The sequence below is a fragment of the Myxocyprinus asiaticus genome, chromosome 2 (assembly GCF_019703515.2).
Source record: "Myxocyprinus asiaticus isolate MX2 ecotype Aquarium Trade chromosome 2, UBuf_Myxa_2, whole genome shotgun sequence".
Classification (NCBI taxonomy): domain Eukaryota; kingdom Metazoa; phylum Chordata; class Actinopteri; order Cypriniformes; family Catostomidae; genus Myxocyprinus; species Myxocyprinus asiaticus.
Genome location: NC_059345.1, coordinates 23,424,530 through 23,451,774, shown reverse-complemented (window position 1 = coordinate 23,451,774; position 27,245 = coordinate 23,424,530). Strand labels below are relative to the sequence as shown.

Here is a 27,245-nt window from a genome sequence, read left to right as displayed (position 1 = left end):
AGAGAAACAGAGATTACCCTGCTGTAGGGTTAGGTGTTATGATGTATACAGTACCATGCCATAGTAGAAATGTGTCAACCAGCAAAGTTTTTGCTGTATCATTTTTAATGTTTATACCATTTATAATGTTATACCATTCATAACGAACAAGAAACAGAGTAATGCGAAAATACAGAGTGGGGCGCTTCACAACTAAGTCAAGCAAGAACAGTTTTTTTTTTTTTGTTAGGTACAATGCAAAGCGGAGATAAGTTGCTTGCTGTTGCGCAGCAATGTCACAACTTTCCACATTAAAGCCGTGGTCATACTACACTTCATGCTCTCTTCACTCCACTGAGCACCAAAGTTCAAGTTTGTTGAACTCTCACCTGCAAATTCGTATGACGAGAACACACTGACTTCTTGGCTCAATACAAAAAAAAGTGATATTTGAAAGTGGCATGTTTTTATTGTTGTAGAAAAGTGAGTAGATGGTATATTTTATCATTTGAATATCATTTTATTTGTGATTATTAAAAACAGAAGCCCTTGAGCTTGACATTCTATCCTGTAAACTGCAGTGTCAGAAATGATTTTGTATGCTCAAAGCGTAACTTAATATGTAGAATTCAAATGATGTGCAGTCACAAGTGTGTGTATATTAAAGCAACAAGTCACCAAAGCCCATGCATTACTGTGGTTTTTATCACTGGGAAGGGGTGTTCTTAAGAATAATGCAAAGTAAAGATGTTTAATTCATTATCCAAAAATATGCACCAGCTTCCAATGATGGGGAACACTAACAACATCAAAAACACAACAAATGCAAACTATATACCATTTCTGTCTTTTTAGCTGAGTGTGCAGATAAATACATAACGGAACAAGCAATTCAATAAAAGAAGAGAGAAAAGAAAGAGAGTGTCACTGACTCAGGCTGCCCAGCTGTTTGATGATGGCCGCCAGGGTGCTGTTGGTGACGCACTCCAGCTCACTGGGCACTCCATCAGGCAGAGCTCCTCTGCACAGGTGCTTGGGCTCAATACTCCTCTTCACCAGTGGCATGACTAACTACAGCTGAGAGAGAGAGAGAAAAAGTCTAATTTCTTAGCGCTCTTTGAATGAGAACACACTGTAAAATTAAAGACAGAAAAGTCCACTAAAAGTTCACTGATATGGAACCAGCTACTTATTGTGATGTAAACTTTGTTTGTGACAAAACATTGTTTTTGTATTTATTTACAGTGGAGTAACCGTACTGTTCAGTGTGTCTGTAAGTTGCTTTTGCAGATCCACATTTTGTTCCAGGGTTTGCATGTATACAGTGTACAATAAACTTGACTTAACTTTTTGAACTTTTTCAGGGAACAAATGAAAGGAACTCTTGAAAAAGCTGGGTATCGCCAGCCACCTCATGATACACATTGTGATACATGTCATGATTCGATATATCGTGATACATCACAATACGTATGTCACAATTCGATATATCACAATACAATCACGATATAATGATTCGATTAGATTCCGGTTCACAAGCATTCACATCAATTAATTTGGGTATATTTCAGATATAATGTCCATTTTGCTTACATATTGTATGAAATATATTCTCTTTCAGATAATGCTATTATTAATTAAACAGGGGACCATCTAACTTGGTAGATTACAGAAATATAAATGTTACAAATTCTATCAATTTTACATAGTTTTGGTCACATTTTTAAAAATATAAAAATTCCACGTATTGAATATATATTTTACTGCAGATACAGTATACAGTTGTGCTCAAAAGTTTGCATACCCTGGCAGAAATTTTGGCATTGATTTTGAAAATATGACTGATCATGCAAAAAAAAAAAAACAACAACTGTCTTTTATTTAAGGATAGTGATCATATGAAGCCATTTATCATCACATAGTTGTATGGCTCCTTTTTAAATCATAATGGTAACAGAAATCACCCAAACGGCCCTCATCAAAAGTTTACATACCCTTGAATGTTTGGCCTTGTTAAAGACACACAAGGTAACACACACACAGGTTTAAATGGCAATTAAAGGTTAATTTCCCTCACCTGTGGCTTTTTAAATTGCAATTAGTGTCTGTGTATAAATAGTCAATGAGTTTGTTAGCTCTCACGTGGATGCATTGAGCAGGCTAGATACTGAGCCATGGGGAGCAGAAAAGGACTGTCAAAAGACCTGCGTAACAAGGTAATGGAACTTTATAAAGATGGAAAAGGATATAAAAATATATCCAAAGCCTTGAAAATGCCAGCCAGTACTGTTCAATCACTTAAGTGGAAAATTCGGGGATCTCTTGATACCAAGCCAAGGTCAGGTAGACCAAGAAAGATTTCAGCCACAACTGCCAGAAGAATTGTTCGGGATACAAAGAAAAACCCACGGGTAACCTCAGGAGAAACAGGCTGCTCTGGAAAAAGACAGTGTGGTTGTTTCAAGGAGCACAAACGACGATACTTGAACAAAAATGAGCTGCATGGTCGAGTTGCCAGAAAGAAGCCTTTACTGCAGCCACTGCCACAAAAAAGCCCTGTTACAATATGCCCGACAACACCTTGACACACCTCACAGCTTCTGGCACACTGTAATTTGAAGTGACAAGACCAAAATAGAGCTTTATGGCCACAACCATAAGCGCTATGTTTGGAGAGGGGTCAACAAGTATTGTGCTCCTTAAAAAAACCACACCGTCTTTTTCCAGATCAGCCTGTATTTCTCCTGAGGTTACCTGTGGGTTTTTCCTTTGTATCCTGAACAATTCTGGCAGTTGTGGCTGAAATCTTTCTTGGTCTACCTGACCTTGGCTTGGTATCAAGAGATCCCCGAATTTTTCACTTAAGTGATTGAACAGTACTGGCTGGCATTTTCAAGGCTTTGATATTTTTTATACCCTTTTCCATCTTTATAAAGTTCCATTACCTTGTTACACAAGTCTTTTGACAGTTCTTTTCTGCTCCCCATGGCTCAGTATCTAGCCTGCTCAATGCAATCATGTGAGAGCTAACAAACTCATTGACTATTTATACACAGACACTAATTGCAATTTAAAAAGCCACAGGTGAGGGAAGTTAACCTTTAATTGCCATTTAAACCTGTGTGTGTCACATTGTGTGTCTGTAACAAGGCCAAACATTCAAGGGTATGTAAACTTTTGATCAGGGCCATTTGGGTGATTTCTGTTTCCATTATGATTTAAAAAGGAGCCAAACAACTATGTGATAATAAATGGCTTCATATGATCACTATCCTTAAATAAAAGGTTTTTGCATGATCAGTCATATTTTCAAAATCAATGCCAAAATTCCACAATTTCTGCCAGGGTATGCAAACTTTTGAGCACAACTGTATGTATGTGTGTGTGTGTGTGTGTATATATATATATATATATATATATATAATGCTTATATTTACAAGCATTTATAGCATTGATATATAGCATAACATGTAACATAGCATATAACCTGTGCTAAAAACTAACATGGTCTCTTTAAGGTCCTCTTTAAGGAGAGAAGTCGAATGGTTTTTTCCAGCATCCCTGCTAGGTGTAATTAGAATTAAATGTTTATAACAACTGACTGTAAAGAACAGAAAGGATATTAAGAGACACGTGACAAATGGATTGCGTGGATCTCGTCTTTGGACACATTACATGGAAACCTAACTTTTACTCTCAAAACAGTGAAAAGATCTCGGTGCTTAAAACGGGCTCAGTTTAAGTCTCTCTTGCTCCTCGTTAAGTATGGAGTGCCACAGGGATCAGTTTTAGGGCCTCTGCTTTACTCCTTATATATGCTTCCCCTGGGGACATTTTCAGGAACCAGGGAATTACTTTTCACTCTTATGCCGACAATACCCAACTTTATATTTCTTCGAAACCTGACGAAATTTCACAATTCTCCAAGTTAGCAGAGTGTATCAATGATATCAAAGATTGGATGGCTAGAAATTTCCTTCTACTCAATTCTGACAAAACAGAGGTACTAATTATTGGACCAAAAACCTAATATATAATTTGACTCTTGAAAATGTACTGTTACGTCATTCTACAGCAAAGAAATTAGGTGTAATATTTGATAGCAATCTGTCCTTTGAAAATCACATTTCCAATTATTATTTTCCTCAAGGTTATTTTTCTTCATTAACCAACATTTTATGGAGTTTTGTGTTCCTTGCCACAGTCACTTTTGGCTTGCTCACTGTGGGTCTAAATACAAATATTATTTACTTATTTTTTCAAAGGCACAATTTACAATCACGTTTTTATCACAAAGATGACTGCAAGACATTACAGCTTCATTTTCTGTTATAGCATAATTTTCTGTAAAGCTGATTTGAAACAGTATGTGTTCAGCTCTATACAAATAAAAATGACTTGACTTATAGAAGCGTCTCTGACTGCACTGAGGAACGCCGCTCTGAGTTTGCACTTATTTCGATGACCTGATTCTTCTTTATTAAAATGCTGGACATTATATGAATGCACAAATAGTGGAATATAAATATCAAAACATGGATCTAAAGTATCAATACAATATTGTGAGAAAAAGTATTGTGAAATATCAATATATGATTGTATCGACACAACCCTGCTAGTTTATAGTTTGACACTACAGTGTGTATATCTAAAAATTAAAAAACAATTAAAGATGGTTTATAAAAAAAAAAAACAACCAGTTCTATAACTCATGATTATATGATGTCTTTTCTGCTAAACTAGCATGCCATAAGTGTTTTGTGCCTAATAATGGTTTGTCTGCATTTCATTCCACAATTTCTGACAGAACTGGGCCTTTCTTTCTGAAGCCAGACCAACTCTGATCTGCTTCTGTTTACAGACCACCACTGTCCACAGACGGATATTAATAAAGACACTCACTGGAATGCCGCACACACAGGAGTGCAGATGAAATAGTTAAGTGACCTGAGCACACAGATGGCATCGCCTGGCAACTAAAATTGACTAGTTTGATGCTAATAAGACATGAAATAGAGTGCTGTTACAGCCTAGTAGGACATCAGACATTGTGTGTGTGTGTTCCTGTTGTCTAGTGTTTATTGCAGGCTAAATTATTATGGAAAACCTTGCAGACAATAAATGTAAGAAAATCTATTGAACTAATCAAACAATTGTGTGTGTGTTAGGGCTGGGCATCCTCAACCACCTTAAGATACAATACGTATTGTGAAAAAATATGCCAAGTTTCAGAGATACATCACAATATCATCATTGGATTGCAATTTAAACTGCACCAAATGTATTAAAAAGACTCGAGACTCGTGAGAAAAATTAGTGAATCTGTTTAAATTGCTCTCATATCTCATAAGCAGCTCTGACTGCACTGAGAAATGCCGCGCTAACATTTTGAGCTTTTTTAGACAACCTGCTTCTTTATTACTGAAATGACGGTCATGATATGAATACACAAATAGATTACTAAAAATATTGATACAGGAATCTTAAGTATTTATACAATATTGAGAATATCATCACAATATACCGATGTTTGATTTTATCAGTACCTAGTGTGTGTGTGTAGTGGTGAACCACTACAGAAATGTTTAATTCCTTTGCCAATATTTAATTAATGGCTGATAATTAAAAATATATATTTTTTAAAAATGACACAAGGAATAAATGACCAAGTAAACCAGGTCACTTTATTTGCCTGTCCATATTGCTATTAGTCTATCACTTTCCAGTCTGTCATCAAGGTAACAACTGCTGGCTTCATCTGTCTCTCTCACACACCCCATCGTAACAATTATACACCAGTTCAAAAACAGCTCACACTGCAATGAAATATTCACACTCCCTTTCCATGTGTTCTCTCTGAGTGCTTTCTCTCTCTGTCTGCTCATGAATAAAGCAGAAAAGCCGAGTGATCTGCTCTGCCACTCCGCAGACTGGCAATATACTGTAGCCTAAAAATGCTACAGACTCAGAACCCACCTATGATGCCCAAAATTGCTGTCTTAGAAGGTAGGTCTCTGTCTAAGTGTAACAAAAAAGCATTAAAGGGGTCATGAAATGGAGAATCAAATTTTCCTTGATATTTGGACAAATAAGAGGTGACTGTACAATAAAACCATGCTGTAAATTTCAGAACTCAAAACTTCCACACAGTCTAAAGAGAGCATATACAGTTACCACCCTGCTGAAACATCTCGTTTTGAAATCTGTTTGTGACATCATGAGACTTTGCTCATTAGTATTTACACATCCCACAACTTGCATCATCACACCATTGGCCCCGCCCACTGGAGCTCAGTTCGAGAGAGCGGGGCAGACAGGCCTAGTGTGGCTAACTATTCCTGTACACCAAAGGGGACCCATCTGGATATTTTGAATTATTTTTGTATATAAACATGCAACAGACAGACGTCTTTGATCATTGTCACGTATCTCACAGCCTTTAAAAGACGCAGTGTCAAGTTACAACTCTATAGAGGATAAGCCATTCTCTTTCATTCAGCTGCTCTGCCTCTTGCTGTTTTGAGCACAAACTGCTCAAAAAGCTATTCTTTCGACCATGTGCGCCATTTTTATTGTTTAATGTTGGTGAATGTAAAAATGCGCTAGATGGAAGTCTTTGACCGTTTTGATGTGTTTACAGCAATGTACGCCTCAGTGCGCCTGTGTGTGTGCATCATTTCACCATGCTTTGGATGGACTATGTATTGTGACAATGTCATCTCATAATATTATTCTAAAATAAACTTTAATACAACAAATACTCCACGGACATGTAAACAGCCACTGTGACATTTATTCATCATCCTGATTACAATAACATTATCCGGATAACTATAAACACATAATCCAGTCAATATGGCCTAATCATTCACAGTTCAAGTGTTTTCAGTCTCCATAAACCAGACATTCATGCACTTTTGTTACCAAATCAAAGATGGCAACTTTCTAAGCCCAACCCCAAAAATACCTTTACTTTGGTGACGTGAGACAGAGCAAAGATGGCAGCAGTGTGAGTTTGGGAACCGAGCTCCTCCTGAAGACTCCTCCAGTTCATTCTGTCAGTGTGTACAGCATGAAGAGAGGAATATCCAAATTCTCTACAGCCAATTGTTGTGGAAATGGGGCATGCACATTTCTAATCTAATAATCTAATTATATATTTTTTTGTGTTGAATTTGACTATTGAAGTGAACTGATTTTTCCATGCAACTTATATTTGGATTTGTGGACACTTTAAGTTTGTAAATATACAGAATGATTGAACTTCCCTGAGTCTTTGTTGAATTTATATATATATGTATATTGTTGATATTTAATGGACAATATTGATGGTATTTCATGCATGCAACCTTTGTATGTTTTCCATTAATTGATGTAACTATGGACAAACTAAAACTTAATACAAACAACAGAATTCCTGTCTGGCACCCCAGCATTTTAATAAGCAAAATTAAAGTGGAAAGGGTTGTGCAGTATGTGCATTTTATTCAGCTCATATCAGCGTGGACTGTTTGAGAACCAGTCATAATATGATTCAAGCTTGGCAAAGGAACTGTTATTGAAGGATGGAGCAGTTAAAACACTTGGACCCGATCGCAAAACAGTAAGTAAACAGTTCTATTCGTAAATATTTCAAATGGCATGACTGTTTGATAGTTAATGGTGCTGAGTGTTAACAGTTGTGCTTGAGATGAATAGTTTAATATATTTGGATGCTATGTGTTGAATGAACGTTATGTGTAGCTAAACCCTGAGATTTAGTTTCATAATGTTGTGGAGTTTGTTCATTCTTTTCTGACTGAGTTTAAAATATGGCTGTATTTGAGGGCCTGCATGATGTTAGCCAATCATAACAGTGGGCCTTTACGTTGAAGTTTTAAGGAAATGCTGTGGCCAAAACTGAGTGTTTCAGACAGAGGGCCAGAGACAGGATGGAAAATTACCACATATTACAAAATTATGACTGTTTTGTTGCAAAAAACTTTACTAACATTATCAGTGGACCGCAGGGAAGATAATACAATTATGAAAAAATAGCATTTCATGACCCCTTTTACTATAGACATTTTTCATATGATTACAGGCAGGTATTCATGATTCTTCTCATTTGTTGTCTTTATGAAACAACTGTCTTGAACCCTAAAACACAAACTGTCAGAATACAATACGTGATGGTGAGAATATGTGAGAAAGAGAGAGAGTGAGAGAGAGAGACCTAACAAGTGTTCCACCTTGCCAGGAGGGGCCATGGTGTTGTTGTCATGGCTACAATACTAAGGAGACCGTTTCTGAGAAAGGATTGAATTACTGAAAGGGAAACAGAAAGAGAAAGCAAAAAATGGAGAAAGACAGAGAGAAGAGGAAAAAAATGGAGCAGAGAGAATGTCCCCAAAATATACAGTTCACCCCTTAATGCATCTGGTCATTTAATAGACCCATAATGTATGGATGACATTGCATTAGGTAACAAGGTAACACTTTACAATAAGATTGTATTTGTTAACATTAATTAACAACATTACTAAATATGAACTAACAGTAAACAAAACTTAATATAAAAAGAATATTAGGTTTTTAATAATAGAAATTGTAGAATATAGTGGAACATGCCCAGGGCCGCATTAAGATTCTCTGGGGCCCCAGGGCTTACTGTTTCGCTGGGCCCTGCCAGTCGCAGGACCGTGCATTAATACGGCCCTGAACATGCCATAGTTATTATGTAATGAACTACACATGTGGTTACTAAGCTGTGGCACTTCAGGGGAACTGACTTCATACCAGTGGCAGGTGGTGATCTTTTTTTTCTTCAGTTTTTTTCATATTTCAGTTAAATTTGATGTTTGCTTAGATTTCAGGTTAAAACAATCCAAGTTTATAAGCATACTAAAAAATGTATTATGTTCCTAATGTTCATATTAAACTATTTAAGTAAAATACTTTTTTTTTGTGTTTTATTATAATTATTTTTTACTTTGTCTCAAAAATAATACCTACAATAATACAGCAACAGGCATGTTTTATGTATCTTTTGTTTGTTTGCTTATTTTTATAGTCACCTTAGTTTTGGATCAGTCATCTACTTCTCTGTAATGATGGCCTGATGGCACAGAGCTGTATCTTTGAGAGCGAGTGCTCACTAAAAACCGGCTCACTGACACACCAATGTTTTAAGTCATTTCAAGTTCATTTAAAATTTGGACATGTCCAAAAGTGGAGTTGTCCGAATCGGTTACTCTGTAAATATCTCTCCCCTTCCATCAGCTCGTCCCATTCATAGTGATCTGCAGAGACTCGCCATTGCCAGGTGGGCGCCATTGTATTGATTGACTGGTTGACATTGTATTGAACGAATCAGAGCAAAATTGAGGCAATGTCTCCCCTCTAGGGATGCTCCAATCGCTCACCCACCGATTGGTCTTGGACGATTTTCATGTCCTATGACTCGATCGGTGATCAATAATTTGGCCGAACGCATAAACTGATCGCTCATGCCGCAAAAGATGCGTGGCTCCTTTAAGACTTCAGCATCATGGTATCATAGAGTTTGGGGAATACTGGCATAGTGTTGTAAGACAACAAACTTAATTCAGCAGTTAAGAACGATGCAGTGGGAGAGGTATGGCGAATATGAAAACTTTGTGTACTGTACTGTTAATGTGGTGTTTCACATGCAACAAGGCAAAGGGAAAATAGCACGAGCTGCAAACGGTCCTTATTATCGTTCATGGCTGCAACTTCTCAGTCTCCGCCGGATATAGGCATCTCAGTAATAATGCGAGTTACAAGATGTGGTGTAATTCAAAACAACTTTATTAAATATCTCGATTAAACAACATCAACGAGTAGCACCTGTAGAGTCCAGAAACATGCGCCTCTTTCTCTGCTTTCCTTTCATCTCTCGCTCTCATGAGAGACCACGTGTTCCTCTCATTGAAGTTCAAGCAGCAACAAGTGAAAAATGAACTATTAATACAATCATCCATCTAAATAAAAAGTCAGGGAAGGAATATATAAATATAATAATTCTTTAAACAATATTAATATTAAACAATACTATAATATAATGTATTAAATTTTATGCAAAAATAAAATAGAAATAAAATAAGGAATAATAATAATTAAATGAAATAAAGACAATGAATAAATAACTAAAAATGTCATTATCAGTTTATCAGTTTGTCTTCAGTTTGACACCAAGCTTAATTTTTTTAATCTTAATATAGAGAATATTTTGTTAGCCTATTTAACAAAATTTAAAGGAAAAAAAAAAGCTTTTTAAACTGTTTTTGTCAGCAAAAATTAGGCAAAGTGATATTAGAAGTGGAAAATTCAATTAATAGTGACTGTGCAGGAAGATTGCATATAGCCAGTTATGACAGAGATCGTGATAAAAGGCGAAATGATCGGTATCGGTATGGCCGATCAAGTGACTCCCCTCACATGACATTTTGCCTGTACTCTTCATTCTCGGATCACATTCATGTCACTCTTTAGGAGCTCAATGAGATCGCAATGCCCTCAAGGGAGGCGTAAGAGACACTGCCTCCCTCTGAAACTTTATACGCTGGTGTCGCTGTTACACACAGTTACTTTGGAAATAGTACAGTTATACACATGATTTGAGATTACAGGAACAACAGTATTTATAGTCATTTGCAAATAAATTGACATAATCTCTTACAAGGATCTGATAGGTGACCAGTACAGATCATTCTAGAAATGTCCAAACATGGTGTTCTGTTGCTCTACGCAAAAGTTGATATTTAGAGACATAACACTAATTATTCTGAACCACTAAGTCTTGGCTGGTCATCAGATAAGGGTCCTATTGGCTGTGACGATTCTCAAGTGATACTTGCTGAAACAAAAGAGAATATCTGTTTACTAATATCAAATTATTAAGGATTGCAAAATAGGACTAAGCGGTAACCAGACCAGGGTATGAGGTAATAATCCAATGACAGGTAAGACTCTCTTTTGGCCAAGCAGGGGGCAACCTAAGGCAGGAGGTGTGATATGGGTAAAGGAAGTGATGGATGCTTTTATGCCAGAAACATTAAAAGGGAGGTCTACAGAAATCTGCCCAAAAATTGTGAGTTCCACTCAACCCGACTGCATTTTAATAACCACATTACTAAAACAACTTAAATACCATAACTTCTGTTTCACTGTGCCATCATGGGATAATACCCTGTGTACAAGATTATTATTTATAGATTTGTTTCGGGGGTAGGCTTTTGAGAACCGTTGTAGAAAAGGAGTGCCTGACTCAGAAGACTGTTAGAAATAAACAAACATTGGAATGTTTGTTTGATGAATAATTGAGATTTAAAAATGATTTACTACTTCTACTTATGCTTTTATTGAACTCATGTCCATTGTTAATAGTGATTAAGGTGACTAAAGATTAAGATTGCTTGTTTATTTAGTTTTTGTTTTGCTTTTAAAGACTGATCTACAGTAAATAAAAATCTAAACAGAATTGTTTGGGAATTGGGACTAAATTGGGAAAGTCTGACAAGCAAACCTTAAATGTGAAAATTTCACATTCATGTGTCTGTTGTTGTTGCTTATTGTGTTTTATGTTCTGTAGGGCTGGGCGATATGTACAAATTATTTTATTGATAATCGGCTTAAAAATATCGCAATATAGGATTATATCGTCAACCCCCCTGCCGAGGGTCGGTTAATTTTTTTGCTTTATTGATTTTGCTTTAAAACTTTAATTCATTTATTGAAACACATAAACAAAAAACATTTCTCACAACTGCCTAAAACTTTCACACAGTACTGTATGTATATATATATATATATATATATATATATATATATATATATATATACAGGTGCATCTCAATAAATTAGAATGTCGTGGAAAAGTTCATTTATTTCAGTACTTCAACTCAAATTGTGAAACTCATGTATTAAATAAATTCAATGCACACAGACTGAAGTAGTTTAAGTCTTTGGTTCTTTAAATTGTGATGATTTTGGCTCACATTTAACAAAAACCCACCAATTCACTATCTCAAAAAATTAGAATATGGTGACATGCCAATCAGCTAATCAACTCAAAACACCTGCAAAGGTTTCCTGAGCCTTCAAAATGGTCTCTCAGTTTGGTTCACTAGGCTACACAATCATGGGGAAGACTGCTGATCTGACAGTTGTCCAGAAGACAATCATTGACACCCTTCACAAGGAGGGTAAGCCACAAACATTCATTGCCAAAGAAGCTGGCTGTTCACAGAGTGCTGTATCCAAGCATGTTAACAGAAAGTTGAGTGGAAGGAAAAAGTGTGGAAGAAAAAGATGCACAACCAACCGAGAGAACCGCAGCCTTATGATTGTCAAGCAAAATCGATTCAAGAATTTCTTCACAACTTCACAAGGAATGGACTGAGGCTGGGGTCAAGGTATCAAGACACAGACATGTCAAGGAATTTGGCTACAGTTGTTGTATTCCTCTTGTTAAGCCACTCCTGAACCACAGACAACGTCAGAGGGCTAAGGAGAAGAAGAACTGGACTGTTGCCCAGTGGTCCAAAGTCCTCTTTTCAGATGAGAGCAAGTTTTGTATTTCATTTGGAAACCAAGGTCCTAGAGTCTGGAGGAAGGGTGGAGAAGCTCATAGCCCAAGTTGCTTGAAGTCCAGTGTTAAGTTTCCACAGTCTGTGATGATTTGGGGTGCAATGTCATCTGTTGGTGTTGGTCCATTGTGTTTTTGAAAACCAAAGTCACTGCACCTGTTTACCAAGAAATTTTGGAGCACTTCATGCTTCCTTCTGCTGACCAGCTTTTTAAAGATGCTGATTTCATTTTCCAGCAGGATTTGGCACCTGCCCACACTGCCAAAAGCACCAAAAGTTGGTTAAATGACCATGGTGTTGGTGTGCTTGACTGGCCAGCAAACTCACCAGACCTGAACCCCATAGAGAATCTATGGGGTATTGTCAAGAAGGAAAATGAGAAACAAGAAACCAAAAAATGCAGATGAGCTAAAGGCCACTGTCAAAGAAACCTGGGCTTCCATACCACCTCAGCAGTGCCACAAACTGATCACCTCCATGCCACGCCAAATTGAGGCAGTAATTAAAGCAAAAGGAGCCCCTACCAAGTATTGAGTACATATACAGTAAATGAACATACTTTCCAGAAGGCCAACAATTCACTAAAAATGTTTTTTTTATTGGTCTTATGATGTATTCTAATTTTTTGAGATAGTGAATTGGTGGGTTTTTGTTAAATGTGAGCCAAAATCATCACAATTAAAAGAACCAAAGACTTAAACTACTTCAGTCTGTGTGCATTGAATTTATTTAATACACGAGTTTCACAATTTGAGTTGAATTACTGAAATAAATGAACTTTTCCACGACATTCTAATTTATTGAGATGCACCTGTATATATATATATATACACACACACATATATACTTTATACTGTGTGAAAGTTTTAGGCACTTGTGAAAAATGTTGCATAGTGAGGATGTCTTCAAAAATAATGACATAATAACTTTTCATTTATCACTTAATGTCATACAAAGTCCAGTAAACATAAAAAAGCTAAATCAATATTCGGTGTGACCACCTTTGCTTTAAAACAGCACCAGTTCTCCTAGGTACACCTGGACACAGTTTTTCTTGGTTGTTGGCAGATAGGATGATCCAAGCTTCTGTTTAGGCTGTCTCAATTGCTTCTGTCTCTTTATGTAATCTCAGACTGACACAATGTTCAGTGGGGGGCTTTGTGGGTGCCATGACATCTGTTGCAGGGCTCCCTGTTCTTCTATTCTAATCTTTTCTATTTGCAAAAGTAATGTTTGGGACATTTATATTTCCTATTGACACACTAAAGCTGAAGATATAAATAACCATCTTAAGACAAATGCTTCTGTGAAACATGTGCCTAAGACTTTTGCACAGTACTGTGTGTGTGTGTGTGTATATATATATATATATATATATATATACACAGTATATATATATATATATATATATATATATATATATATATATACACAGTATATATATATATATATATATATATATATATATATATATATATATATATATGATATATATTTTTTTTTTTTTTTTTTTACTGAACCTGCAGAGTAGCATTCACAATGCATGCTAACCGTGGAAATAAAGCGAACTAAACTCACAGCACCTCCGGAGATGTTCGGAGATATTTTGCAGCATTCTCATAGATGACATTATTCTTGCAAAAAGTTTTCGGACAAATGACAACAGAGAAAAAAAAGAGTGAAAAATCTTTACATGCCCTTGTTCCACATGACAGGCTCATGCTGCATGCCTCTGAACAAACAGCGAATCAGACACAAGCACTGATTCTTAAAAATATAATAAAGTGTTTATTCAAGCGCATGTCTTTGTGACTAACAGCATTTTTTGTCACGTGTCACTCCGAGACATCTTAAAGGTCACCTGCCCGTTGCGGGTAGATGATCTATGATTGTTGATCATAGTCTGTCAATGAGTGTCGCAATCTTTGTAAGACATCGTCGATATCCGATAATATCGTCCTATTGCCCAGCCCTAATGTTCTGTCTGGTCTAGTCTATGGGATCCAGAGTGTCATTATATGTTGCATTGATGTTTTTGCTATGATATTTTTGATAATTTATCCATTTTTTGTGGAAATGGTGTTTGATAAAATTCCAGAAGAATTTTAAACTCTTCAAGTTTTTATGTTGTTTTATGTTTATGTTTTTATGATGTCTTAGATGATGCTAGAGAAAATATAGGAAATAGCTTCAATTCAGGTGCAGGGGTTCAGTCAAAAGAAGTGATTAAAACATGTATTAAAGTGAAGGATTTTTGTTTTAATATGAAATTGATCCTTATATTTGAAATTTAGAGAATAAAACTAAACGCAATCTTAAATTTAAGTCAAAGACTGAAAAGTCTTGGTGTCTAAAATGAAAGAAACAATTCCTAATTGCTTGGAGAATTATTTGCTTTTGTTTCTGCTTTTCCTATGTGTTTACGTTTGTTTGCAGAAATGAAACCCTGCTATGGTTCATCCATTTACTAATGGTTGTTGAAACTGATGACAAACCTAAAGTCTGAGATGAAAGAAGAGAATGTCAGTGCCCTGTTTTGAGTGGGAGATGTGGAGGGCCTTTGCCATGGCGACTAGGGCTGCAACTAACGATTATTTTGCTAATCGACTAATCTAACGATTATTAGAACGATTATTAGACTATTCGGGCGATTACTGCAATGATTAATCATTAGCTCTTAACCGACTATTCAGCTTGTGCCCGACTTAAAAGTTGTAATAAACGTGCTTGCTAACAATAAAGAGGACAAAATCATCTTTTAAAAATACCTCTAAATGACATTCACTGAGGAAAACAATAATATTTATTGTTTATTTCAGTAAAAAAAATAAAAATCACTGTAAAAAATCCTATTATTATCATCAAGTGTTTTTGTCTTGCTTTCCATTTAAAATTGTCTAAAAATACTTAAGATACATTTACTTGAGAAGCAACATATAAGATATTTAGACTTGCTTTAAGAGAATGTATCTTAAATATAGGTGGATTTTGTATATAAGTGTATTTTTTCATTTGGTTATACTTCTGCAACTGCAGTAAAGACAAAATATACTTATATTCAAGATCTATTCTAAGTCTAAATATTTTATATGCTGCTTCTCAGGTGAATGCATTTTTTTTTTTTAAAGGATTTTTAGATATTTTAAAATATTTGTATTTTTTATATTATATTCAACATTCTCAGATAACAATTTTTCTTCTGCCATATAGATGCTAAAGTACATTGTTTTAAAGTTGTTTTAGATATTTATATTGGAAAACAAGCCAAAACAAATCAAAAACGTATTCTTTTGCAGTGTATAATGGGGCAAAGACTACCCTCTCTCACTTTTTTGTTCACTTTGATCCATCTTTAACTTATTAATAAAGCTGCGTATTGCATTTGAACCTCAAAATGATCATGCATTTGTTATAATGATGAATGTTATAGGTCGTTTGTACATTTGACCTCTGAAGGTGACTGAGGGTCTGACCCATGTCAGGAATGCCATAACTCATTCTTACTTACTCATTTATTCATTAATTCATTGATAATTGATCAAATTAAGAGTTTGATTGTGTTTAAGTTCTAGGTAATTATTGTACCACATGTATTTACTGACACAAATGCATTCTTAGAATGCATCACTAAAAGTATATTTCTGCCTAACCTTGCTCTGTTGTGATTGGATGCATTGTTTTCTCTTCATATTTGTTCCAGCAGGATAAGGCCTGTGTTTCAGTGAGGCTTAACTCAACCATGGGGAAAGATAGCCTATGTTGTGTTTTGTCTAATGAGGTCATGGTAGGAATTGTTTGGAGGTTTTTGAGTCATGTTCCTTAGCCAAGAAACTGAAGAGCACTTTCAATTTATTATACACCTCTGACCCTTATCTGATGACCAATTTAGTGGTTAAGATTAATCAATGTTATGTCTCCAAAGAACAACTTTTGCATAGAGCAACAGAACACCATGTTTGCACATTTTTAGAATGATCTGTACTGGTTACCCATCAGAACTCTGTACATGTAAGAGATTCATTGAATCAATTAATTTTTGAACTGTTGCCTTCTGGCCGACGTTACAGAGCACTGAGCACCAGAACCATCAGGCACAGGAACAGTTTTTTTTCCCTCAGGCTATTCATCTCATGAACAGTTAAAACTGCCCCATTGAGCAATAATTAATGTGCAATTCACAGCTTAGTCTATTTATTTTTATCCAACATACCATACCCTCTTCTGCCATCACATGCCCTTGCTTCTGTATATAACAGATTTGTATTTGTATATTGTACGTGTGAGTGTGTGTGTATATATATATATATATATATATATATATATATATATATATATATATATATATATATATATATATATTGTCCTATTGTGTATTCCTATATATACTTTATTTTCTATTCACTTTTATTTTTATTCTTTTTTTTTTTTTTTTTTTTCTCTGTCTTGTTGCTGTATTGTTTGTGCACTGGAGGCTTCTGTCACCAAGATAAATTCCTTTTATGTGTAAGCATACTTGGCAATAAAGCTCATTCTGATTCTGATTCTTACTGTATAAACATCAGTAGTATCACATGGACATCTGTGTGACTGTATACAGAGAACTGCCAAAAAACAAAAACCTCAAATTTTACAAAAACTTATTTCTGCCTCCTTTCTCTTATATTCTGTACATTCCAGCAAACATTTTTCAGGAAAAAATGTTTTGAAGGTCAAATCAAAAAGAATACAAACAGCCAAGCTGCATATGCAGGTCGATCTGATGAGCAGATGTGTGTTGGTGCTGCCCAGATTCCAGAGCCCCTGATCCCCCTACCCCACCTCCATTTTCCACAGGGTTCCCCTCACCCCGTCACATCTTTAATGTCAGGATCAACGCTGTGAGCCCTCTGGGAGCCATGCTGATAAACCCCCAACACCACGAAAAAAAAAAAGACTACGGAAATGTGACTGTCTTCTCTGTTCCCTTGCCCAAATTCAGAGTCATTCGGAATACAGAACAAGAACGCCATTAGAATGGAGGAAGTGTTGCCATGGTTTCCTTTCATGCCCCCAGATTGTAATTTTTGCTTGATCAAAAAAAGAGAAAAGAGCAGAAGCCAAACACAGACAGACAGATAGAGTGACGGATAGAGAGACAGACAGACAGACAGACATACAATCAGATGTTTTTTGGAAATCCTGAAGGTTCTTGTCCTGGGTGATACAGTTGTATACTGACATGATCAAATTAAGCATCATTCTTTTAGAACTGGGTTTAAGAAAAGCTGTTTTCAAACATCTGAATTAAAATAAGAATACATTTGTTAAAGACAGAACTGAAATGGGATTGACAGAGAGTTAGTAATTCTCTCTCTCTTTCAGTTTCTCTCCCATGGACTCTTCTCACTTTGTCACACACAATTAAATGTGCTGCATTCAGCACAATCGGAACAAATCTGCCAGGCGCCCATGTGACCTAAAGTCCCTGTTCCTCAGTGCACCCATCCCTGGCTGTGGAAGGCCTGGGGCAAAAGGGGTCACTCGAGCTATGCAAGCACTCCGAGGACTGTTCTGATGTGGGACTTGTTTTGTATATGGAGTTCCAGTAGCTTTTTCTAACAGTTGTAAATGTTAGAATGTCAGTATGTTTAAATTCTCTCTGAAAACATGCATCTCTAAATTCATCTGCTTTACAGCACGACCGCTAAAAATATGAAAGCTAATAAAAAAAACAAAGACACCAGGAAGTAATCTCTTTCACATAAACAATGGTGAGCGCAATTAGAAGGTTGCATTTTTGCTCTAACAATACATTTTTACTTCACTGAAGTTTAGGTTTAGGGTTGGGGTTTGGATAAGGGGGAAGAGTTAATAAAGTACACATTTCAGTTGACTGTATTACATCACTTACAACTAAAAATGCAACTCGCTTCAAACGTCACCACCCAGAACAGAGAAGGGTCAACAACACTTCCAGCTTTGGCCACTGGGGGCAGTGGTTCGAATTTCAATAAGCACAGACGATTTCAGCAGAAGAACTTTCTGTCCCTGGATCTCCTCTCACCGAATTCACAGCATTATCAGTCTGATATTAACAAGGTCAAATAAGTCTGAATGTTCTATTATCGGTCATCCATCACAGACAGGTGTACAAATTCAACCCAGAATTTGGAATTTCACATGGAACCTCACAAAATGCCATACATGAGAATCGATGTCCAAAGTCAAGTAGGTTACGTTCACACAGTCAGTGTTTGAGACTGGCAACCGCATTTACTTACAGGTGTGAGTCTTGAAATTTCCTGTTCATACAGCTTACAGTAGTGGCTTGAATACTGTCAGTATGAATGAACAGCCGAAGTCAAGCCCGTATTCTAACACCTGTAACCATGATAAAAGTGACCAAAGTAAATATCAAAGATTGCGACGTCCATAACACCAGCATGTCTCATCACAATTGATAGCACGTTATTAAATAAACGAGTCCAAACGAGGCTTGAGTTCATCCATCAAGATCATAATTAATGGCTTTGAATGCTTTTTAACCAAGGACAGAGCCAAGCTTTTGTGTCGTGCAGCTCCGATGGAAGAAAGCGAATGGATCTTCGGATGACACACAACTCATATATTCATCTCTGTGAGTTAACGAAACCTCTCATGTTAATTAACATGAGACATGCACATGTACAGTGCAGCGTGGCTCTCACATTTTATGATGCTACTGACAACTAGTTGGTTCCATTCACACAGCACGGGTTTGCTGAAAATGTGGTTGTGAGTCCTGAAAATGTACGGGTGAATGCAGTTGTCACTCTTGTAAATAACCAAACTGTGTGTGAACATAAACATATCAAACATTTAAATACAGGACCGACAACCATATTCTGCTGTTGTGTGAACATGGCCATAGTAGAGCATACTGTACCTTAGGATGGGAGCACTGAGACCATGACAAAGAACCCAGTGAACAGAAGGCAAGACCACATCAGAGACCAAAGCAAGACAGGTTAAAATAGCCATCAGAGAGTGAGGCCTGTGACAGCATCGTACAGTCTAAAGCAGGGGTCGGCAACCTATGGCACTTTTGTACAAAAGGACAGGTTTTCTTTCATTAAAGCACTTCCAAAAGATGCTTTGTTAAAATGCACATGCAGGATCATGATTATATCATAATCATTGGGTTTTGCACAAATTTTTCACTAAAACGGTTATGCTGATAACATCATTTGTAATGAAAAGTAAACAATTAAAATCTGAAAAATGGACTCAAACTTCACAGCCATTGACCAGGAAAATAAAAAAAATGGCAATCCATGTCAAAAAGGTTGCCGATCCCTGGTCTAAAGGGTAGTTAACATCCGAGTAGAAGTACCACTTTCATGCTGTTTTCAAATCTAGCCTTCTCTAGCTTTTAATTGAACATAAACATAATGACTGAAAGTGATTTCAAATAAACTCTAAAACCATAAAATATCCCTGGCACCATCCAGGCACAGTGGTGAGGTTTGTAAAACCAGGCTGAGACTGATGACATAGGACAGGGGTGGATTGATTTAAAACATCGATAATCACAGCAGTGACACCCCCGTGAGTTATTGCCACGGCAACACAGCATTGATCACACTGCACCCTTTTGCTGAGTCAACATGCTGGCAGGTTGTGTGTAGTGTGTGCGTTTTTGTGCTTGCTGGCACAACCATAACCAAATGTCTCATAGCAGTAACTACTCATAGCTGTTGACAATTTAAGTGAATGAAATAGAAAATAAGAGAGACAGGTAGTAAGAGAGCAAGAGAGAGAGAGAGGCCTGGTTTAGTTCTATCCTGAGTTGTAGTGTGACCTGCATGGACAGGCCTTTTGATGTCTCAATAGACAGGCCATGCTCTTTTGGTGGGGGATAACAAAAGGCAAATGCCACACACAAAATAGCAGCAAACTCTTTTACACAGGCATTTCTTTTCATTTGCACACAAACAAAATGGAGGGGAGAGGTGGCCTGCTATATGAATGAAAACAACATGCAAAAAGGCTTAAGGTAAGATAAACAGTTAACACATTACAAGGTCATACAAGTTAACTGTTGAGTTTCTAGATTGTTTACAGCATTTGTAATATTGGTTAATGTTTATTTATTAAAATGCAATTGTTCATTGTTAGTTCATGTTAATTCATATTGCACTAACTAATGTTAATATATACTTTGTGTAAAAATGCATTCATATATGTAAAAATTAACATTAACCAAGACAAATAAAAGTATTGTGCATTATTTTGTATTTTATTTTATTGATTTATTTTGGATTTTTCCCCTTTTTCTCCCAATTTGGAATGCCCAATTCCTAATGTGCTTTTAAGTCCTCGTAGTTGCATAGTGATTCGCCTCAGTCCGGATGGCGGACGACGAATCCCAGTTGCCTCCGCATCTGAGACCGTCAACCCGCGCATCTTATCACGTGGCTTGTTGAGCGTGTTGCCTCGGAGACATAGCGTGTGTGGAGGCTTCACGCCATCCACCGCGGCAACCACGCTCAACTCACCACACGCCCCACCGAGAACGAACCACATTATAGCGACCTCGAGGAGGTTACCCCATGTGACTCTACTATCGAGCCAATTTGGTTGTTTAGGAAACCTGGCTGGAGTCACTCAGCATGCCCTGGTATTCAAACTAGCGAACTCCAGGGGTGGTAGCCAGCATCTTTACCACTGAGCTACCCAGGCCCCCCAGTAATGTGCATTATTAGTTTATGTTAACTATTGTGGTAATGATGAATACAACTAGTGGTCAATCAATATATTGTATATAAGTTCTCGGGTGTTTCATTCTCTCTTTTTCCCTCACTCTCATTCTTTCTCTCTCTTCTCAACAGTTCCCTGTAGGCTACCTGTTAACTGTCTTGTATAATAATAAAAAGGCAAATATCAATAAAACTTCTTTCATATATTGTCTGCAAATATGCGGATATCTCATTTAATTCACAAACCTCACAAAACTTGCACAAATCTATTTTCTATCTGTGGAGCACTCATATATATTCCTTTTATAATAGCCTGGATCAAAACTGTGTCCCTCTGACTCAAGAAATTGCATGACAGTCAGTCCATGACACTCCAAGCAGGCGATCTGGGCCGACTAAACTGGAAATGGTCAGTAGATTGCTGTTCTCGCTGGATCCGCACTAGCGTGTGAAAGCAACTTCAAAGTAATAGTGCTTCAAGTGCTTTCAAAATAAATGTAATATTAAGTCTGCTCGTGTTGCTTCAATAGTTTCTATTTACAATGTGTTTTTGCAGTGGTTGAGTTTTCTAACCAATCACTAACATGTCCGTTGAGCAATGAAATGGCAATGGCCAATCAGAGCCGCTTAAATTAATCCTCTGTCCTATCAGTAATGACTGATCCTAATGCGCAATTTTAAACCGTCTGAATGCCCAGATGCTTACTTTATGTTCCACCTCTTTTCGTGGTGGCACAACAAAAATTAATACTGAAGAAACATCACCTGACACTCAAAAAGAAGCTGTAGAACAAGAGCGAAAAGCACTCTGGAATTATTTTGGACTCACTGCATATTGCAGAGCTCGCTTTGAACGTAAATGTTAAATACACTGCAAATGAGCAACACGACAAAACTAAAATGCTTTGTTTTTAATGAAAGCATTCGCGAGAGTGCAGAACTTTGTGCGGAGCATCATTGAGCTTGCGTCGAAATGCAGGTCTCAAACAGTGTAAACCTGCAGTGAGTGACAGCAGTCATTGTAATGGGAAAGTTTGCCGCGTTGCACGATTTCTGTGTACAATTTATTAAAAATCTAATAACTGTTTTGTTTTGTCATGTTAGTAAGTATGCCAATGTGAATTTGATTTGTACAAAACAGCAATAAAGTAATTCAGCTTAACTGTTCTAAGTTTGTATTGGAGGTGTAGCCAACATAAAGAATATGGCATGAATAGCATATTTCAGGCATCACCGTCATTGTTATTGTGTCTGCTGTAATAAGACCCATTTGCCATGCAGCTGGTATTAGTAGATTTAACATTTTCACGAATTGTACAAACTCCGATCGCAAATGACTGTTTTTAATTTCCAAAGTGCACCACTGAGGCCAAAAATGATCTAACGATGATCGTACATAAACAAGATCACCATTAAAGATCTAACGGGATGAACGGACCCCTGTCTCACCACCAAAGGGCTTACTGAACACAGTAAGTAACTTGGTCAATTTAAATCGGCTGTTAATAAGTTTGAAAATGTAATTGTCATATTATTTACTGTGTGTGGACTAATAATTTAAGAAGTAATTTAGCAATAATTTTAATGTATTTTATACCATAGATATCCATTTAAAATAAGTTTTATTTGGCCTAACATTAACAAACATTATTACAATATTTACTGCTTAAAAGATGCTTAAAAGAAACTGGAGCACAGCTCATATCCACCATTGAAATCTGCTACTTTGTGATGTCATGGTAATTTAATATTTTAATCGACATTAATAATCGCGATTACAATATCAAGGGCAATAATCGACAATTATGATTTTTGCTATAATCGTGCAGCCCTACTGTGCACTGTATGTACAATTAGTTTGATTCTGTCTTTTAGTCTGTGGTTGCTGCACTACTCTGCACACTGTTGTTATTTCCTTCATCCTAATGTATTACAATTGCTTTATATGTAAATAATTTGACCAAGTAAAATGAGAAGACTAAATAGAAACCAGGACAAACTGCTATCTACCATCGAAAACACACAAAATCTTTTTATTGTTTTTTTATTTTATTTTATTTTTTTAAGATTTTTACTTTTATTTTAACAAGTTAAGTTCAGTAAGTTAAAGCTTTGTGTGAATGTTTAGGCTAATGCCAAATAAAAGTTAATACATTTTTTAAAAACCCATATCGGTCGATCTCTAAATACAAACTTATGGTAACGTTTTTCAGAAAAAGCAAGTAAGCAAAATTTGGGCATGTTTGAAATATTGGGCTTAATTACAATAGCTGAATTGGAAATGTACTTTCCACCTGGCCTCAAGGAAAAAATGTGAGGGTATATAGAGCTGTTCCGTCATGACATCAATTTGTAGGTGAACCCGGAAGTCTAATTCGCCATGGGTTCCCTCTGTATTTTCCTATGGGTTTTTATAATGGTGTTTTTGAAATTATGAGAAAAATAAGGTCTGTAGTAAACATTACTCTATGATACGTGGATGCACAGTCATACCACAAACGTGAATTTTGAAGCCACACTGCATTTTAAAAAAAAAGTGTCTAATTCAATAAGGCTTTAAAATTAAAACTCAAGTAATGTTAACTATAGACCTTATTTTTCTCATAAGTTCAAAAACTCCATTATAAAAACCCATAGGAAAATCTAGAGGGAACCCATGGCGAATTGTCTTCAGGGTTTGTGGACTACAAGCTGAACAGCTCTATTGCTGTTTCCAAATGTTGCCAAATGTTCCAAAACCAGCCAGCAAAGGTCAAGGCAGTGAGGGGCCCAGTTCTATAAACACAAAAAAACAGATACAGCCCTGGAATACTCATAATAGAAAATAGTGCTCCGACCACACAATGTGGTGGAGATTATCATTTTCAACATTGTACAGGGCTAACTGGTAAACAACAAGACTCAACAATAAAGCATGCTGGCGTAACACTACACTCTTAAAATAACTGAGCACGGTTGCAGAAAATTTACACTTACTTCATTAACATACATGTATAGTCAATAGGCCCCATATTTGCATGGAGTCAGATAAAAACATCAGTTCCTATTTAAGCGAAATCTAGAACTGTACAAGAATGCCACTGCACAACCCTACTCAACCTTTGAACATCGCACTTGAGTAGTTATACTGGACTCAAACTTGTCATACTCCACAGTATAGCCATGTTTGCTTCCTGCTTATTTTATCCTATTACTGTATGTTTTGCCTACCGTCACTGTGTTATGTGTACTATCACTACACTGGAAACTGTCAAATTATTTTTGGAACCCTGCATATTGCATATTTTTGTACTTATCCACATTTTTCCTGAATGCGGAAGTATTACACGATTCTGGATTCTTAATTGTTTTCAATTTCTGGTCTTCAGTGTTCTCACCTGCATCACCGTATATTCTTAGAAGGTTAAGTATTACATTTGTAAAAAACATGTGGCTCTATAGTGCTGATAACTCACAGAGTTGAGATGACCGTTTTTTTTTTTTACAGTAACTCACCTGAGTATGCAGATGACATGAAGCGAAGGTTAGAGGTTAGTTACGTTGATATCATTAACTACTTTGAGTTGTTATGATGGCCAACAACTGCACAAGTTAAGCGTGAAATTCATTTTCACTCCAAATAACACTTAACTGGTTGTTGTTCTCCATATGGATTGCTTGTTTTGGTTAGTTTTACATGCGAGAAAACAGGCAATTAGAATCATCATGGCACCACCCAGTGGTTGCTCAGGAAAACTGTGAATACCACTGGGCTGTTGCATGCTTGATTCTGATTGGCTGATGGACATTCTAAGGTGTGCAATTATTTTTCAATAAATGTATGGCTATGAAGTAGTTCACAGTCTAGACCACATAATGGTTCCATATCACTTCGCCAAATTATTTAAGTTATTTCAAAGAGTCATAAAGTCTACCACAGCAAAATAACCAAATCAAAATTTGGTTATTAAATATAAATCTCTCTCTCTCTCTGCTCATATTTAGACTGTGGCATGATTGTTGGTGCCAGATGGGCTGGTTTGAGTATTTCTGTAACTGCTGATCTCCTGGGATTTTCACACACAAAAGTCTCTAGAGTTTACTCAGAATGGTACTAAAAACAAAAAAACATCCAGGAGCGGCAGTTCTGTGGATGGAAACGCCTTGTTGATGAGAAAGGTCAACTGACCATGGACTAAACAAATATTGTGATCTGCATTGTTTAGTTTTGGAGAACAAGTCAAAGTTTACAACATTTAAAACCAAAGCCCTGTCTAAAGAGTAACTCATTGCCATTCTGATAACATGGGTTCACTGACATCTCTAATGAAAACATAGGAAGTGGTCTATTCAAATTACATTAACGCATACATACAGGATTGCGCATACATGGGGAAACTGAAATTTCCCTCCTTTGTCTTGCCATTTATTTGTTGTGCCTGGTGTTTAGTACGCATGGACGAGGGTAAGTCTCGTGGGATTCGTCCCACTCAAGGTGAGTGTTGTAATGCAAAGCACGAGTGTAGAGATTGTTGACCGTTGCTTTTTACATTAAACAGTCTCAAATACATACAGTACGTACCTAACCAAATGTCTTTGATCACAGAAAATCCTATTGCGCTAACACGTTGAATAAAGAGCCTATGCGAAATGTAAGTGTCCACCAAATTCTCATTAACTAATTTACAAATGAATGCCACTGAGTTCAAAGCGTTCACTCAGTAAATTATGGGAATTCAAAGTCTCTAAAAGTAATAAAAATACTCCAATGTCTATTTCATAACATAACAATATAATATAATTATAATCCAAAGCAACACTCTTAGAAATTTCCAATCATCATCCGCACAAGTCACATGGCTGCACTAAATGACTGAGCACAAAAAGAAAACTATTCGGTGAGCTAATAGAATTTGTATCATTATGTAAACTGTGTAAACAGTTCCATTCTGTCTCGCGCTCGGGAACATCAAAGCGCTGACAGCATCACAATCAAGGGTGAGGTTTCAAAGTTGGCAAGCACGCGGCGGTGGATGCACACTAACAATTTCCTCTGGTTAAATTATGAAATTGGCATTAAAGGGTATAACACAGTTGAATAATCTTTTGTTTGTGTGAATAAGCTTTTCAAATGACGTCAACAAAATATTTAGCTTAGATGCTAAGAACGGTACAAATTCCCCACATTACAAAACGTTGTTAAAGAGCCTGTAATGTTTACTTAAAAAGCCTACTGGTATACTGCCATTGTACCTCACATTTCTGTTCTTAGCAGACGATTTCTCCCCCAAACAAGTTATAATGGAAGTGCACGGTGATTATATCAGGACAAATATTGTCATGGTTCATAATTAATCGCTGCTACAGTCAGTCATAACATGCCAGTCTTTTGATGTGATGATCAAAGAGAGCATTTGCACACGATGTTAGCGTTAGCAACTCAGCTTTGTCCAAGCCCCTGACAGACGCAAAACAGATTAAAAGACCGCCTTTACCTGTGTCTTGCAAGCGCTGGCACTCCGTCTCTCTGATTTCGGTTCGTATATTGCTTTGTATGTTTTTACATCGAAAGCATTGCTCAGTTGTAGCGAATTTTTGCAATGGCTGATGTAAATAGCAGCGCGCGAGACAGGTTCAGTTGTTTATAAATCTCCGAACGATGCGCTTAGCGTGCGCGTTTCCTTGACACCGTCGAGTCTTCTGCGAGAGCGAGGTGATAAGCGCTGCCCTGTGCGCATGCGCACACTGAATTCCAGACCACCTCCCACCAAAATAACGACAGACTGGAGCAGCAGAGTAGAAGAAAGTAGGAAACCACAAATCAGAAGTAAGTTTAGACGACGGTCAAGTACAGTAAGTGTGGTTTTATTATCTGTTGTGGTTAGATAAATGACACTTACTTTTAACGCCAATATTAGCAGCACAAACAGACGACGAAATAAAGACAAATATACTTAAGTAACGGGTTAAACGAAAACTT

At 36.7% G+C, this 27,245-nt stretch overlaps 1 protein-coding gene across 1 annotated transcript in view; it reads right to left on the bottom strand.

Moving 5' to 3' along the window:
- The window catches only part of zgc:109889 (uncharacterized protein LOC553542 homolog), a 57,410-nt gene extending 30,476 nt beyond the window's left edge, over positions 1 to 26,934 (bottom strand). The window contains exons 1-2 of the mRNA XM_051723020.1: positions 26,761 to 26,934; positions 912 to 1,056 (exon numbers count right to left, since the gene is read on the bottom strand). Coding sequence (XP_051578980.1) covers positions 912 to 1,044 — 133 coding nt within the window. The 5' untranslated portion in view covers positions 1,045 to 1,056; positions 26,761 to 26,934. The remainder of the gene's footprint in view (positions 1 to 911; positions 1,057 to 26,760) is intronic.
- Positions 26,935 to 27,245: the final 311 nt, after the last annotated feature.